Raw genomic sequence first — 15706 nt, forward strand, 5'->3', positions numbered from 1 at the left:
GTGTGTGTGTGTGTGTGTGTGTGTGTGTGTGTGTGTGTGTGTGTGTGTGTGTGTGTGCGCGTGCGTGCGCGTGTGCGTGTGTGTGATGTTGAAAGATATAGCAGCAGTACCTCCTGGGCTGAGAAGGTGACCCTTCTGGACTCATGGAGGGAGTAATTGAAATGCTCTGCCCCTGTGATTCCCATTCACTTAGCTTTAGCGTGGGCTCAGATTTGCTGCTGGCCGTACAGCTAGCCCAACCATGTTATGTCATTTACTCAAGGCCATAAACTACTCTCAGGCCATAGAGCCAAATGACAGCACCGTGACAGCATTTTTTTAAATTACCCTTTAAACCTAAGATGTTTTTTTTGGGTGGGAAGCATATTGGCTCAGCTGACAAAGTGTGGATAAGGAAGTGGTAAGGGTTTTTCTCTCAGTGTGTGTGTGTGTGTGTGTGTGTGTGTGTGTGTGTGTGTGTGTGTGTGTGTGTGTGTGTGTGTCCGTACCATAGACTCTAACAAGATGGATGTAGTGAGTGTGACATCATCACCCATGTGCTTTGTGGACTTCCTGTTTTGAAGCCCTGGGTTTTGCATGTGACCGTGGCCATCTTGATTATTTGGAGCCAGCAGATGTCAGTTAGTTTGGACGAGAAGAGCTGCAGTGCCGCCTGCTTTTGGTCTGTGATTGGCGAGCTGTGCGATCACTGGACCGGCCACCTGTCAATCACACCCAAAAGTGTTTTTTTAATCGTCTATTTTACTCTAAACTACCGAGTTATATACAAATTCACCCCCTGTATGTTGTCATGAAAGGTGAAATTAGCTATAGAGCCAAAAACGTTATTATTATTATTACGGCATTTTAACATGGGGCTGAATGGGGAATGACTCCCTTTTAGTGCCAGCCATCCGAGGGACCTACAGTTTTTGGTACTTCCTCATTGGAAGCAATTTTAACAAACCAAACTCCCCCCTCGGTCGGTACGCTGCAGGGGGGCTTACGACCTCCAGTCTCACCACATATTGGAGCAGCCTGTTGGCATTGCATGCAGACAGTGTTTTGCTGTATTTGCTGCTACAGCTGGCATGCCGGGTATCTGTGTGAGTGTCTGTATTTGTATTTGGGTGGGATGGGAGGGGAGGGGAGGGTGGGGGTGCTTAGAGGCGGCCTGGACATCTGTCTCAACCCCCCCCCACGCTCCTCTCCAGACCCTCCCTACCCCACTGAAAACACACACACCAATATCCTGTCTGCGCCGGCGTTTCATCACGGTAATGGTTGATGGTTGATAGGGATCGGAGGGGGTCCACTCTGGATAATGAGAGTGGCTGATGGAAGGCGGCTCCTGACGCGGGGCCCCGTCGGGCCCGAGGGCCCGGATAGATATTGCCTATAGGGGAACAGACTCTAGAGAGAAGGGGAGAAGGTGTGCATACATCTAAGCAGGCTTGATAAAGCGATAAGAAGAATGTATGTAGTGGGTGGAGAGGCAGTCTGGGTGTGTAGGAGTGTATGTACTCACACACGTGATTCACGCTGGAACAGATTGCCTTGTGTCAGGATGAGACATAAGCCCACAGACTGACAGACGACCAGCTCAACCCCCCACACAACACAGCTCCAACCTGAGGCCTCCTCTCTCTACCCTCACAACACAGCTCCAACCTGAGGCCTCCTCTCTCTACCCCCACAACACAGCTCCAACCTGAGGCCTCCTCTCTCTACCCTCACAACACAGCTCCAACCTGAGGCCTCCTCTCTCTACCCTCACAACACAGCTCCAACCTGAGGCCTCCTCTCTCTCCCCCCACAACACAGCTCCAACCTGAGGCCTCCTCTCTCTACCCCCACAACACAGCTCCAACCTGAGGCCTCCTCTCTCTACCCTCACAACACAGCTCCAACCTGAGGCCTCCTCTCTCTCCCCCCACAACACAGCTCCAACCTGAGGCCTCCTCTCTCTACCCTCACAACACAGCTCCAACCTGAGGCCTCCTCTCTCTCCCCCCACAACACAGCTCCAACCTGAGGCCTCCTCTCTCTACCCTCACCACACAGCTCCAACCTGAGGCCTCCTCTCTCTACCCTCACAACACAGCTCCAATGTGAGGCCTCCTCTCTCTACCCTCACAACACAGCTCCAACCTGAGGCCTCCTCTCTCTACCCTCACAACACAGCTCCAACCTGAGGCCTCCTCTCTCTACCCCTCCTCTCTCTACCCCCACAACACAGCTCCAACCTGAGGCCTCCTCTCTCCACCCACAACATAGCTCCAACCTGAGGCCTCCTCTCTCTACCCCCACAACACAGCTCCAACCTGAGGCCTCCTCTCTCTACCCTCACAACACAGCTCCAACCTGAGGCCTCCTCTCTCTACCCTCACAACACAGCTCCAACCTGAGGCCTCCTCTCTCTACCCTCACAACACAGCTCCAACCTGAGGCCTCCTCTCTCTACCCCCACAACACAGCTCCAACCTGAGGCCCCCTCTCTCCCCCCACAACACAGCTCCAACCTGAGGCCTCCTCTCTCTACCACAACACAGCTCCAACCTGAGGCCTCCTCTCTCTACCTCCCCTGCCATCCAAGGGAATATCATTCATTCTCTCTTTGCCATCTGAATATTTATTTTTGAGGGGGTGCTGTCACACACACACACACACACACACACACACACACACACAGAGTCCTTGGGACATTTAATGACAGCGATAAAGCCATTTAATTAAAAGTGAAGCAGCTTGCCCCCGAGGTTTTAATATGTCAAATCAAAAGCTAAGATGATGCCCTGATACCCCAGGATTTTCATACAACAACACACTCTGGTTACAGTCCTGTAGCTTCTAGGGTGTTTGTTTATATTCTATTGTAGCCCCGGCTGATATTGGCCTGTAGATACAGTCGATCTGCGTGGGGGAATGCGCACACATTGCTTTCATTTTAGGGCCGTGGGGGATTTCCCCCACGCTTACCCATTGATGATCATTTTTACATTTGCCGTGAATCTTACTGTTTTAGTACACTGATGTAATTTTGGACAATACAGTTCATTGTTAAATTGTAAAATATCCTGCCTCCATTACATATTGTTGTCACAAGTGTTTGATTTGAGGGATCATTGCAAAAGAAAATTTACCATGTACACACACACACACACACACACACACACACACACACACACACACACACACACACATATACGTGTGAAACAAATAAAGGGAAAAGCCGTGGAGAAGTCCAATGAGATATTTGTCAGGACTTAGCTGCTGTTGTGTTTATCTCAGCATGTGTATTACTTGGCCAGCGTTAGTGGCTCCATTTGTGCTAAATATGTACTGTACATTTGTGGCACTGTAAGGTACTTTGCATCAAGGTAGCTCCAAAATGTCAGATGCTACATATATATTGCATTAGAATAGATCATGACAAGAGGTGTGAGTATGCCTCTATTATGCATCCTCAACAGTGTGTGTACTCCTATCTGTTACGCTCTCTGTGTGTGTGTGTGTGTGTGTGTGTGTGTGTGTGTGTGTGTGTGTGTGTGTGTGTGTGTGTGTGTGTGTGTGTGTGTGCGTGCGTGCGTGCGTGTGTGTGTGTTCGGGCCCAGCGGTGGGGATTACTCTGGCTTTGTAGAAGGGGTTTAAAGAAGGGGTCAAAGTGCACCCACTTAATATGGGCCCCCAGGGGCCTCGCGAGTAATTGCCAGTGCCTAATAAACTTCTGCAGACCCTCTTTCGCTCAAATCTGGCCAGTTCGGGGGACCGAATAGGAAAGATCAGGTGCCCCCAGAGCCACGCTCTCAGATTGGTGTGTGACAGGTCATTGAATGATCCGTGGCATCATGGTAATTCAGACCCAGGGTGCAGGAGGGGGAACCACCGGGCTGTCCTCCTCTCTGCGTGACTGGACCCACTCCTGAGTCATTTAGTCAGCCTTTTCTATTTCCCTCTGCATAGTGGTTTGGGGAAATGTCTTGGCCAGGTTGAGATAAGGTCAGGGGTGTGGTTTGGCATATCATTCCGGGGTTGGAAAGCCAGTGGGATTTGGAGTGCCCCAAACGCTCCGTGGCTAGCAAACGCTCCGTGGCTAGCTAATTGGCCATTAGAATATGGGTCTGACCACAGCCAAAAGCGGCCGCTTCATCCGGTATGCATGCACAGCTCCCCCACAGAGACACAGATAAACAGCTTCATGGTTTGTGTGCCGACCTATAAAGCTCCCCCTTGTATTTTATCAGGGTCCCTTCTTCCCTAATGAGGAAATTAAATATCTTTGATTCCCTCCTTAAACACCGATATACCCGTCTGGCGTGACCTTGATTCCAAACAAAACAAGCTGATTTATCACCTGGCGTACACACCCACACGCACACACACACACACACACACTCACACACACGCACACACACACACACACACACACACACACACACACACACACACACACCCGTGCTCCAAGAGGACGCCACGCTATCTTGACAGCTGGAGGGATGGGCCTTCGCTGCATCGAGCCTGACACCGCTGCCTTGACTGAGATACAGTGATAGGGTGATTGTTTCCACACAAAACTACCACATAACAATCCAGACAAAGAACACCTCCTCATAAGTCCCAATGTAAGTGGGCTCGGATGGATGGATAGATGGATGGATGGATGGATGGATGGATAGATGGATGGATGGATGGATGGATGGATAGATGGAAGGATGGAGGAGATGATAATGGTAATGTCCCGGGGCTTTGTTGGCTTGTCATTAGCAGAGGCGTGCCATTAATCAGATGAGGCAGTGACCCTCCCCTGCTGGCCTGTGACATTACAGCGACATTGGCGCTGTTTTTCAGTTACTGTGAACTGGCGTTCATGAGACAGACATGCACACACACACACACACACACACACACACACACACACACACACACACACACACACACACACACAAACACACACACACCCACACACACACACACACACACACACACACACACACACACACACACACACACACACAACACATACATGTGTGCACGTTCACAGGTGCACCACCACTCAAACAATCCCACCACCGTGGCTGACCACACACACACACAGGCAGCTATCGTTATCAGCAAAATGTCAAAAATGCCCAAAGGAGACATTCACTGATGAGCAATGACACACACAAGTTACTAGTATACATGAGTATATACATGTACACTGCTGTCATGTTGACAGGAGAGTCACATCCAGCTCAACATGGAAGCTCAAAGACAGACCCATCAAACACTTTCTATAATGATATGTCATCCTGTGTTCCACCCCCACAACAAACATGTCTTCCTTCAAACATTCCTCTGCTCCTCCAGGGGGAGCGAGTATCCAGTATGTGTATTTCCAACACACCTTTGAAAAGCATCCTGTGTGAACATAACACACTTGTTTATGCCACTGAAGGGGGGGGGGGCATTTCCTAGTTATTTTCTAATACAATTTCACTTGAAAGTGGAGATCGAGAAATATTTGTTTTGTTGAATCAGCAGAAGAGTAATTTCTGGTGAGTGGTGTGCAGGTAAAGTGTTGTTGCTATGCTATATCCTCCTATATGGTGCCATTATGAAGTCCACGCAGATCCAAGCAAGAACATTTGTCTGCCAATATTTGAAACAGTGCATTTTAATTAAGTTTGTGCTTTGACAACGATCGAGGAGGGGAAATAGGCGACTTGACAGCTTTTTTTTTAGCTTTTTTAGCAGCTACGCTCAAAGGCCGTCGGTGTAAATTTGGACGGCAGTTTTTGACATGACTTGCAGTTTTTGAGGAAGAATAACTGTGATTTCTCTCCACCCGCGCTTATGACAGCCTCGACACGACAGTCCTGCAGTTCTTTGCACACTGAGGAAAGGCGATTGTGGACATGAGGAGAATGTCAATATATTGGTTTTACTTATTGATATCGTCAAAGGAATTAAGCACCATCATGTATGCAAATCAAGCAGCCTATTCTCCACCATCAATTAATCATCCACTAACTCCTTGATGTCCAAGTCTCACATGCGCTCAGAAGTGAACAAAGTGAACTCTGTGGGATCTTTGAGGGTAGAAAGTTGATCGCCCGCAGGAACTCTTTTGAAAGAGATGCTACTCAGACTTTTGGAAAGTTTCTGAGCAAATGCCCGGGAGAGATAGTGATATAAAAGGGGATTTTGGGAGGGTCTATTTTTCAGATCAGTGCTCTCTCTCTGGAGGACGTTTGAGCCAGATAGGAAGGCCCGGAGGTTAGAGACTCATCCATCTCATTGGTCTAGGTTAGCTATAGCTCCCCTTTGTATATCCCCGGTGTGGCTTAGGCCAGACTGAGCCTGCAGGCCAGCATGGTGTTGGCCTCTCTGGCTAGACTGGTGTATGTCAAGGCATCATCCTCAACTACAAACAGCCAGTCCACACCTGTAATGTGAGAGGTCACAGTCAGAGCTAGAGAGACAGAAAGCCATGCCTTCAGGTATCAAGCACAAGCTGTTGGCTGCAGAGAGATGGATTTGTGAAGGAAAGCCGGGGGGTGACTGACCGGAAACAAATCTCTCATGCATTATGAATACAGTGGCAGAAAGCAAAAAAAGAACAAGAGTTGTTTACAAATTCAAAATGGCTTCCCACTATGAAGTTTTTTTTTTTTTTTTTTTTTTTGAAAGGTGACTTGTTTTCTTGATCACATTTCCAAGTGGATTTATGCGTGTGCATTTGCCGTGTGTGTGTGTGTGTGGGCCGAACTGAATAATTCATCTACTTTCTGTGTGTCAGATAGGAGAGCCTTCATTATTGATGAGAGCTGTGATGCCACACACAAGACACAGAGTCGATGTAGACCTTAGGGACACACGTGCGCACACACACACACACACACACGCACACACACACACGCACGCACGCACACACACACACACACACACACACAGTGTTGAAGTCACAGTCGTAGCATTCAAATGGCCGTGTGAGGCTTTGTGTCCTTCAGTTCAGTCAAACACTGAGCGATGTAGAGCTGCAACCATTAGTCGATTTTAGTCTTTTGACAAAAAAATGTATCTGCAACCCTCCTTTATGGTCATTTAATTGTAATTAAATTCAGTGAATTAATCGACACATTTTTACGGGGGGAAATCCTCTTGTTCCAGCTTCTTAAATGTAACCAATTAGTCGAGAAGATAATCAACAGATTAATCAATAATGAAAATAATTGTTAGTTGCAGCCTTAGTTTGATGTTGAAGGCTAAACTAAACACCAGTAGGCAGGTCTACATTCATTATAAGAACTGTACAGTGAGTTCTTATAATTAGTGTAGGCCTGCTAACTTCCTACTGTCCCTTACAAAGATGCATAACCGTGTGTATCAGGTCTTGGATTCTATGCATAGTCAGATAAAGGACAATGCCATCAGCAAAGGGGTTTAGTCTCTGTCTTACCGTCTTTCTCTTCTCCTCACTTTCTCCTGCAGTTCTGAGAGATGACTTCCGTCAGACGCCTAGTGATGTGGTGGTGGCAGCAGGTGAGCCGGCTGTCATGGAGTGTATCCCCCCCAGAGGCCATCCTGAGCCCACCATCTCTTGGAAGAGAAACAACCTCCGAGTCAATGACCGAGATGAGAGGATCACTGTAAGTTGCTTAATATGCAGTTTCTGTAGACAAAATGTCAGTGACTACGTTTACATTCCAATCTTAGTCGCATTATTGAAGCGCATTGTAGACATGCAAACACCTTAATCGCACTACTATGTCCTAGCATTTATGGTTTTTGCAGCATTTTGCGACAGGTATGGCAGTCCAACTGCTTGACGACACATCTAACTTCCAGGGCAAAAAGTCATATATTTGCTGGGCGGCCAAACCAAGATGAAAACCTCCCAAAGGTTGGTTGTTACGGTTATGGTTAGGCAAGTAAAACAAATTGGTGAAGGTTAAGGTTAGGGTTTGGTCATGGTTATAAGAAGAATACAGTATGGGTGTGGCCGCCCAGCTTACAGAAGAAAAGATGGTAAAAAGAATATCCTGACATTTTGTCCCTAAGATGGTAGAAACATGACAGAATGGAGGGAGGGAAACTGACGTAGGATGTACAGACGTAATGTGGATCCACGTCTTCAGTCATTAATCAGACTCTGCTCTATAGCATGTAAACAGCAATATGAATGGAATATTCTATAAGCAACTTATGTAAACACCTTAATCAAAATATTTTCAATGGTGGGAGTATTGCAGTCCATGTAAACATAGTCAGTGTCTTGAAACAAGGCCGAATACATGAATCAGTCCAGTATCAATAGAATGAATACATGAATCAGTCCAGTATCAATAGAATACATGAATCAGTCCAGTATCAATAGAATGAATACATGAATCAGTCCAGTATCAATAGAATACATGAATCAGTCCAGTATCAATAGAATGAATACATGAATCAGTCCAGTATCAATAGAATGAATACATGGATCAGTCCAGTATCAATAGAATACATGAATCAGTCCAGTATCAATAGAATGAATACATGAATCAGTCCAGTATCAATAGAATGAATACATGAATCAGTCCAGTATCAATAGAATGAATACATGAATCAGTCCAGTATCAATAGAATGAATACATGAATCAGTCCAGTATCAATAGAATGACACTTGATTCTATTAGAATACATGAATCAGTCCAGTATCAATAGAATACATGAATCAGTCCAGTATCAATAGAATGAATACATGAATCAGTCCAGTATCAATAGAATGAATACATGAATCAGTCCAGTATCAATAGAATGACACTTGATTCTATTAGAATACATGCATCAGTCCAGTATCAATAGAATACATGAATCAGTCCAGTATCAATAGAATACATGAATCAGTCCAGTATCAATAGAATACATTAATCAGGCCAGTATCAATAGAATACATGAATCAGTCCAGTATCAATAGAATGACACTTGATTCTAATAAAAGGCTCATATTGGAAACAAGTGAAGCTCTTCCCACTGCTGATTGCATCACTTGCTTCAAGGATAATTACATTGTGATGTTCAATTCTAGATTAAATGACTTGTTAAGATGGATGTTTTTGTAGTGAGGTGCAGTATTTTGATGTCCTTGTGTGTGTGTGTGTGTGTGTGTGTGTGTGTGTGTGTGTGTGTGTGTGCGTGTGCGTGTGTGTGCGCGCGGGGGTGGGTGGGTGGGTGGATGTGTGTGTGTGTGTGTGTGTGGGGGTGGGTGGTTGGTTGGGTGGGCGGGTGGGTTTGGTTGTGTGTGTGTGTGAGTGGGTGGTTGGGTGTGTGTGTGCACATGTGTGTGCGTGCATGTGTGTGTCAAATGATCAATCAGCCTTTGCTAAAGTAATTTACAACAGATTAGGTTTGTGCGTGATGGTGCATACAGCTACTTTCTCTCCTTCATTTGTCAGGTGGTGGTCTTCCATTCATTTTCTGACTGATCAATAATTAGTATTGCAATTGACGGAATGGCAATTGAGTTTTGATTATTGACAAGAAGCCCCTGATTAAGAATCAATTCAATGCTGTCATCGTCGATAATTGAAAAACATTGTTGTGATGGAATTGCATTGATTGCCGTTTAAATGAATTATTTAAAGGGTGTTCATCTCAATAAACCCCACCTGCTCGAAATTCTCGGGCCACATAGAACTAATTAGTAATGACATTACCCGTACATGCACACAACATGGAACACACACACACTAGAGTCTCAAATGATGAATCAGAGCAGCTGCGTGTTACAAAATGAGCAGTGGTAAATGTTTGAACACCGGCGATTGGTCTGGAGCTATACACTCAGAGTCAAGCAGCACATGAAACAGCAGAGGTGCCATCCGTCAGGAAAAGACAGAGTGGTTTCTGTCCTGACTAACGCACGTTCCTCCTCTTCCCATCTATCTCTCCCTTTCCTCCTCTCCTCCTCCTCTTCCCTGTTGATCCATTTCTTCTGGTCCCTCTCTCCCTCCTGCAGATCCGCGGAGGGAAGCTGATGATTTCCAACACCAGGAAGAGTGATGCTGGCATGTACGTGTGTGTGGGTACCAACATGGTGGGGGAGAAAGACAGCGACCCGGCTGAACTAGTGGTGTTTGGTGAGTTGTTTTCTTATCTTTGGAATAGTGTTTGGGGATTAACGGCACATAGGGAATTACACTAATCTGATTTCACAGTCATCAAATTACAAATCCTTTTGAAAACGTGGTAATTGTCGAGTTACACGAACACTTGTTTGGGGGCAGAAGGCATTAGGATTGTGAGATTATATGCGTAAATATTTCAGAAAATGTAAATAATATCCTACTTGATTGAAATTATAATAAAGAATCAAATTACAGCATGAAATGTATAAATTTGAATATATTGGAACGATTCTATGAATGTTGGAGGCAAAGTAATCACAAAATAAGGTTTTCGTAATCCTGTGGATTTAGTTACTGATGACAAATCTATCATTTGTAATGGTTTTTAAACTATCCTCCTTCCCAAATCTCATGTTTATTCTACTTTCTGTCTTTCTCCGCGGTCTCTTTAGGTCTGCATTTGCTTTTATGTATTTTGGGCTGCAGTTTCTCTCCCCGGCTAATGTTACTGCACTGCTAGACTAATGTTTCCATCCCTGGGTCATGTCTATATGTTCTCCCATATTTATACACTTTGTAGCATAAATGGAGAGCAACGCACAACGCAGTGGAGATCCTATTTTCCAAACCATGTTCACCTCCCCTAACCCATACTTTTCTTCTGTTATCCTCGCCATCATTCCCTTCTTTCTTCCATTTCCCTTCTTCTCTATCTCTCTATAATTTAGCGATAATGCAACATTGGCAAATCTGGACTCACACTCTGTAATGCACTTTCCTGTCTTTTAGCAGCAGTTGGTCAAAGGGTTTCCCGCTGAAAAAGCTAGTGGCATAAAACATGATGTGTTTTTTATGTCATATTATGAGTATTTGAGAAGCTAAAGATGGGATTCCAACAACAACTCTTTGATCTTAGATTTCACATAAAAAAAAAAGATGTGTTGGAATTTGGCCATGGATTTCTGGATGTGACACATGATTCAAAGTGCTGATAGCAGAGGTGTTACAAAGTGCTTAGAAATGTGACAAGTTAAACTGCAATTTGGAAATAGGTTGCATCACAGGGGACACTAATATCTCTCTCTCTATCTCTCTCTCTCTCTCTCTGTTTCTCTCTCTCCCTCTTTCTCTCTCTCCTTCTCTCCCTCTCTCTCTCTCTGTTTCTCTCTCTCCCTCTTTCTCTCTCTCTCCCTCTCCCTCTCTCTCTCTCTGTTTCTCTCTCTTCCTCTCTCACTCTTTCTCTCTCTCTCTCTTTCTCTCTCTCTCTCTCTCTCTGTTTCTCTCTCTTCTCTCTCTCACTCTTTCTCTCTCTCTCTCTCTCTCTCTGATCACAGAGCGACCGGTGTTCACTAAACAGCCGGTGAACCAGGTGGTGCTGGCAGATGATACGGTGGACTTCTTCTGCGAGGTCCACGGAGACCCGACTCCCACCGTCCGCTGGCGGAGAGAGGAGGGAGAGCTGCCCCGCGGCAGGTAAGACACACACCATGCTCTGCACCCTCTATTAGAGGAGAGAGGAGGGAGAGCTGCCCCGCGGCAGGTAAGACACACACCATGCTCTGCACCCTCTATTAGAGGAGAGAGGAGGGAGAGCTGCCCCGCGGCAGGTAAGACACACACCATGCTCTGCACCCTCTATTAGAGGAGAGAGGAGGGAGAGCTGCCCCGCGGCAGGTAAGACACACACCATGCTCTGCACCCTCTATTAGAGGAGAGAGGAGGGAGAGCTGCCCCGCGGCAGGTAAGACACACACCATGCTCTGCACCCTCTATTAGAGGAGAGAGGAGGGAGAGCTGCCCCGCGGCAGGTAAGACACACACCATGCTCTGCACCCTCTGCTTCAGCACCACCCCACTATCACAATACTGAAGCCTTACGATCAGTGCCAAGGTCTAACAACGGTAACAAGCAGTGTATTGAATTCATTACAATTTCAGTACTGTAATATTACAGCTAGCAATCAAATAAATACAAAATACAAAAAACGACTTCCCGCCCCAAGCTCCCAATTCATTTTCCTCATAGTGAGTCAGCATTAACACTAAGCACTAAGCTAGTTAAATGGTAAAAGGAATTTGCCACTACCGTAAATTCCGGACTATAAGACGCACCGGTCTATAAGCCGCGGGACCAAAATTGACTATTTTTTTCTTCTATAAGCCGCACCGGTCTATAAGCCGCGGGTGTTTTGATGTTTAATTACCATATGAAAGGGTTCGTGCACAGAGAGGAATGTCGGGAAAGCGATGGCTGTTTGGGGAAGCTCCCATTTATTAACATTTCAACAAAACAAAACAAAAGTCAGGTCACTAATCCCCAGACAAAATCACACAACAATAGGCTATATGTGCAGCAAACCTGTAACCAGAGAAGTCAAGTCACTAATCCTCGTCTTCCTCTTCTTCCTGCGTACTGAAACCACCAAAGTCCTCATCTTCAGTGTCGGAAACGAACAGGTTCAGGGTGGCTTCGTCAACCACTCTCCTCTCTCCTTCATTGTCACTCAAAACCAACGAACTCCTCTTCATCACTGTCGGCATCGAACAGCCTCTGAAGCCTCTGACGGCCCTCGGCGCCAGCTGTGGCGGCGTCATCCTCTTCATCCCGCAGCAGTCCAGCGTTTTGGAACCCGTTGGTGATTGTGGATGTTTTCACACTCCTATAATATTCCGTGCTGAGACAGTTCCTCCTGCTGCACCGTCCAACGCCTCACCATTGACTCATCGATGCCCAGGTTACGCGCGGCTGCTCTGTTTCCCTCTTTTAATGCGAGATTGACTGCTTTCAACTTGAAAGCTGCGTCGTGTGAATTTCTGCGTACCTTCCCCATGGTAAGTGAGAGTGTTGCTTCTACTGCTCGTTCTCATGCTGTCGAGAACGAGCAAAGCTTTTTTTTGGTGAAAGAATCCTCCAGGGCGCTTCTTGTTAACAGTCCGAGTGAGTGGCAGGTCGAACGTCAAAGGCACTTCATCCATATTTATGATCTGCTCCGGTTCGATGGAATATTCCTTGATCTTCCTTTGTGTGAATTCGCCGAAGTTTGTGATTTTCTCCTGGTAGTCGGGGGAGGGAGTTGATGGCCGAGTGGCCGTTTGCTTACCGTAATTACCATATGTAAGTGGTCACGCACAGAGGGGATTGTCGGGAAAGAGATGGCTGTTTGAGGAAGCTCCCATTTACCGTATTACCGTAACATTTCAACAAAACAACATAACACAACACCACCGTTGTTTATTTTTACAGTGCACACAGTGTCCGCGGTGTGGTGAAAAGAGGGCAAGAGAGGAAATTAAAACAGAAGTGGATTTATAGTTAGAAAGAGTGCTAAAAAAGAGAGATTTTATTTGTATTTTTTTTTTTTTTTCTGAAAAAATCCATAGATAAGACGCACCGTTATATAAGCCGCAGGGGCCAAAAAACGGGAAAAAAGCCGCGGCTTATAGTCCGGAATTTACGGTACTTTGATTTTAGCAAGTGAAAGTGTGAGAAAAAGATTGGATATCAATAATGTTTGGTTTCCCTAATCATCATCACAGGAGTTGAAACTGAGTAGTTACTTATTTTTTTTATTTTTTTTTATTTTTCAAGACAGGGGGATGCTGTTGACAGTTCTGGGGGTTTAACAGAAAAGGGATGAAAGTAAAGTAATGATCTTACTTGATGTAATATAAGTTTGTTACTTTTATCACTTGTATGTAAATGAGTAACGCATAATGAGTATTACATCACTTTTTTGTGGGTTGAGCCCAACGCTGCTATACTTCCAAGGATTCAAAGTATCACAGAGTAGTAAAAGAATATAAATCTATGGCCTAATATGGAGCAGGAAGCATCCAATAATGCAAATATTAAACAACATATTGACAAACACACTTGGAGAACAGCTATTTAGCTTACCAGTGTGTAGGGTTGCCAACCGTCCCGTATTAGCCGGGACGTCCCGTATTTGTGTCAAAAGAGGCGCGTCCCGTACGGGATGTCACTTGTCCTGAGTTTAAGGGAAGATGCATATATATTGTGACCTGTCTGTCTGCTTGCCTGTGTGTTTGTGTGCTGTATGAGATAATGCGAAGGACGCTAGGACCCTGGGGGTGCCGCAGCCGCTCAGTTGATGACAGGGCAGGCACAGCCGCACAGAGCGTGCGTGCGTGCGTGCGTGCGTGTGTGTGTGTGTGTGTGAGACACTCAGGTGGGCGCGGCTATATTCTCTGGCAGCGTGTGTCACAATACTCATGTGGAAAAATGAGTGCAGGTGGACGTGAGCGTGAAAGAGGAGTTGGAGACGGCGATGCGGGCCCCGGCCCTCCCAAAAAGAAAAGACTTTGTTCATATAGTAAACAGTGGGAAGAAAGGCATAAGTGGGTTAAGCCTGTGAGTGGAGAAGTGTCACGAGCCTTCTGCACACTCTGTCCAAGGGAGTTTTCAGTCAGCCATGGGGGAGAAAAGGATGTAAAACAACTTATACTTTGAAGATGTCTTTCTGTCTGGTCCTTATTCTGCTATTGATCAATGATCAATCTGGCAATTCAAATGATCTGGAATATTGAATCGTTTATCTTCTTGTTTGAAGTTTAGCAATCGGCAATAGGCTACTTGCACAACTCCACTACTTCCTGAAATGAGTAGGGCATCTTGGTTTCCTGTCCTACACTATTGGATGAACTGATTAATGTCAGGTGTGCCTGATCACTGTTGTTGTGACTGCAGCAGTCAGGCAAGTGCAAGTGCAAGTAGTCTATTTGTGGTGATGGTTAAACATTTGAATGTGTGTTTAGAGAGAGAGGGAAAGAAAGCAAATGTAAATGAGGCTATACTACATAATACATTACTAGTTTTTGTCGAGTTGGGCGGGGGGTTTGGTCCGACCATCCCGTATTGCTGCGATGGAATGTTGGCAACCCTACAAGTGTGTGCCATTAGGGGCTGTTCACATAATAGTTTTTTTTACATGGAAAAGCTTTGCCTGGGGTGCTTTTTGATGAGAAATACTGTAAAAAGCAGATCATGAAAACATCACCTGATGTTAGCTGAGCAGCTGCTAGACAAGTTGCAGAACAAGTATGGCTTACCAGATATTTCCAATAATGTACATGTCCGGTATAATAATCCATACTGCCTTCATGATCGCTGTTACAGAAACGTAATTTCACTGATGATGACAATGTCCTATTTCTCCACCGGCACTTTGTTGTTGTTGCTATGGGAAACGGCCCAGCATCTCTGTCATTGCGACTGGTCGGCTGGAAAAGCTGTTCACGTCACCCAGCTCTTTTTTGGAAAGTTGAACATTTGGCAACCCTTGAAAGCGCTCCGCTCTGGGGTAAAAAAAATGCCAGCTGCAGCGCTTTTCAGGAGCGGTGTCTTTTGTGAACCTTGCAGCCGCTTCCCTTTGCTTTTAATGAGAAAAGGGGCACTGGCAGTTGTCGAAAAATGCTATAATGTGAACAGCCCCTCAGACTGCTTCTGTACCTATTGTACAACAAGGAGTTTTCATCATGCTACTTGATTACAGCCACGATAGCTGCCTGAGTGTAGTATTGAAGGGTAGAATTGTGAGGCAGTACTCTCCCTCTCTCTCTCTCTCTCTCTCTCTCTCTCTCTCTCTCTCTCTCCCTCCCTGGATTTGATTGGATGA

The 15706-nt window shown here is 45.7% G+C and overlaps 1 protein-coding gene across 1 annotated transcript in view; it reads left to right on the forward strand.

The window, feature by feature from the left end:
• The window catches only part of robo3 (roundabout, axon guidance receptor, homolog 3), a gene marked incomplete at its 5' end in the record, with an annotated part of 291513 nt that overhangs the window by 209308 nt on the left and 66499 nt on the right, over positions 1-15706 (forward strand). The window contains 3 exons of the mRNA XM_083638663.1: positions 7453-7610; positions 9962-10082; positions 11405-11543. Coding sequence (XP_083494789.1) covers positions 7453-7610; positions 9962-10082; positions 11405-11543 — 418 coding nt within the window. The remainder of the gene's footprint in view (positions 1-7452; positions 7611-9961; positions 10083-11404; positions 11544-15706) is intronic.

Source organism: Poromitra crassiceps, assembly GCF_964638095.1.
Source record: "Poromitra crassiceps genome assembly, chromosome: 1".
In the NCBI taxonomy this organism is placed as follows: Eukaryota; Metazoa; Chordata; class Actinopteri; order Beryciformes; family Melamphaidae; genus Poromitra; species Poromitra crassiceps.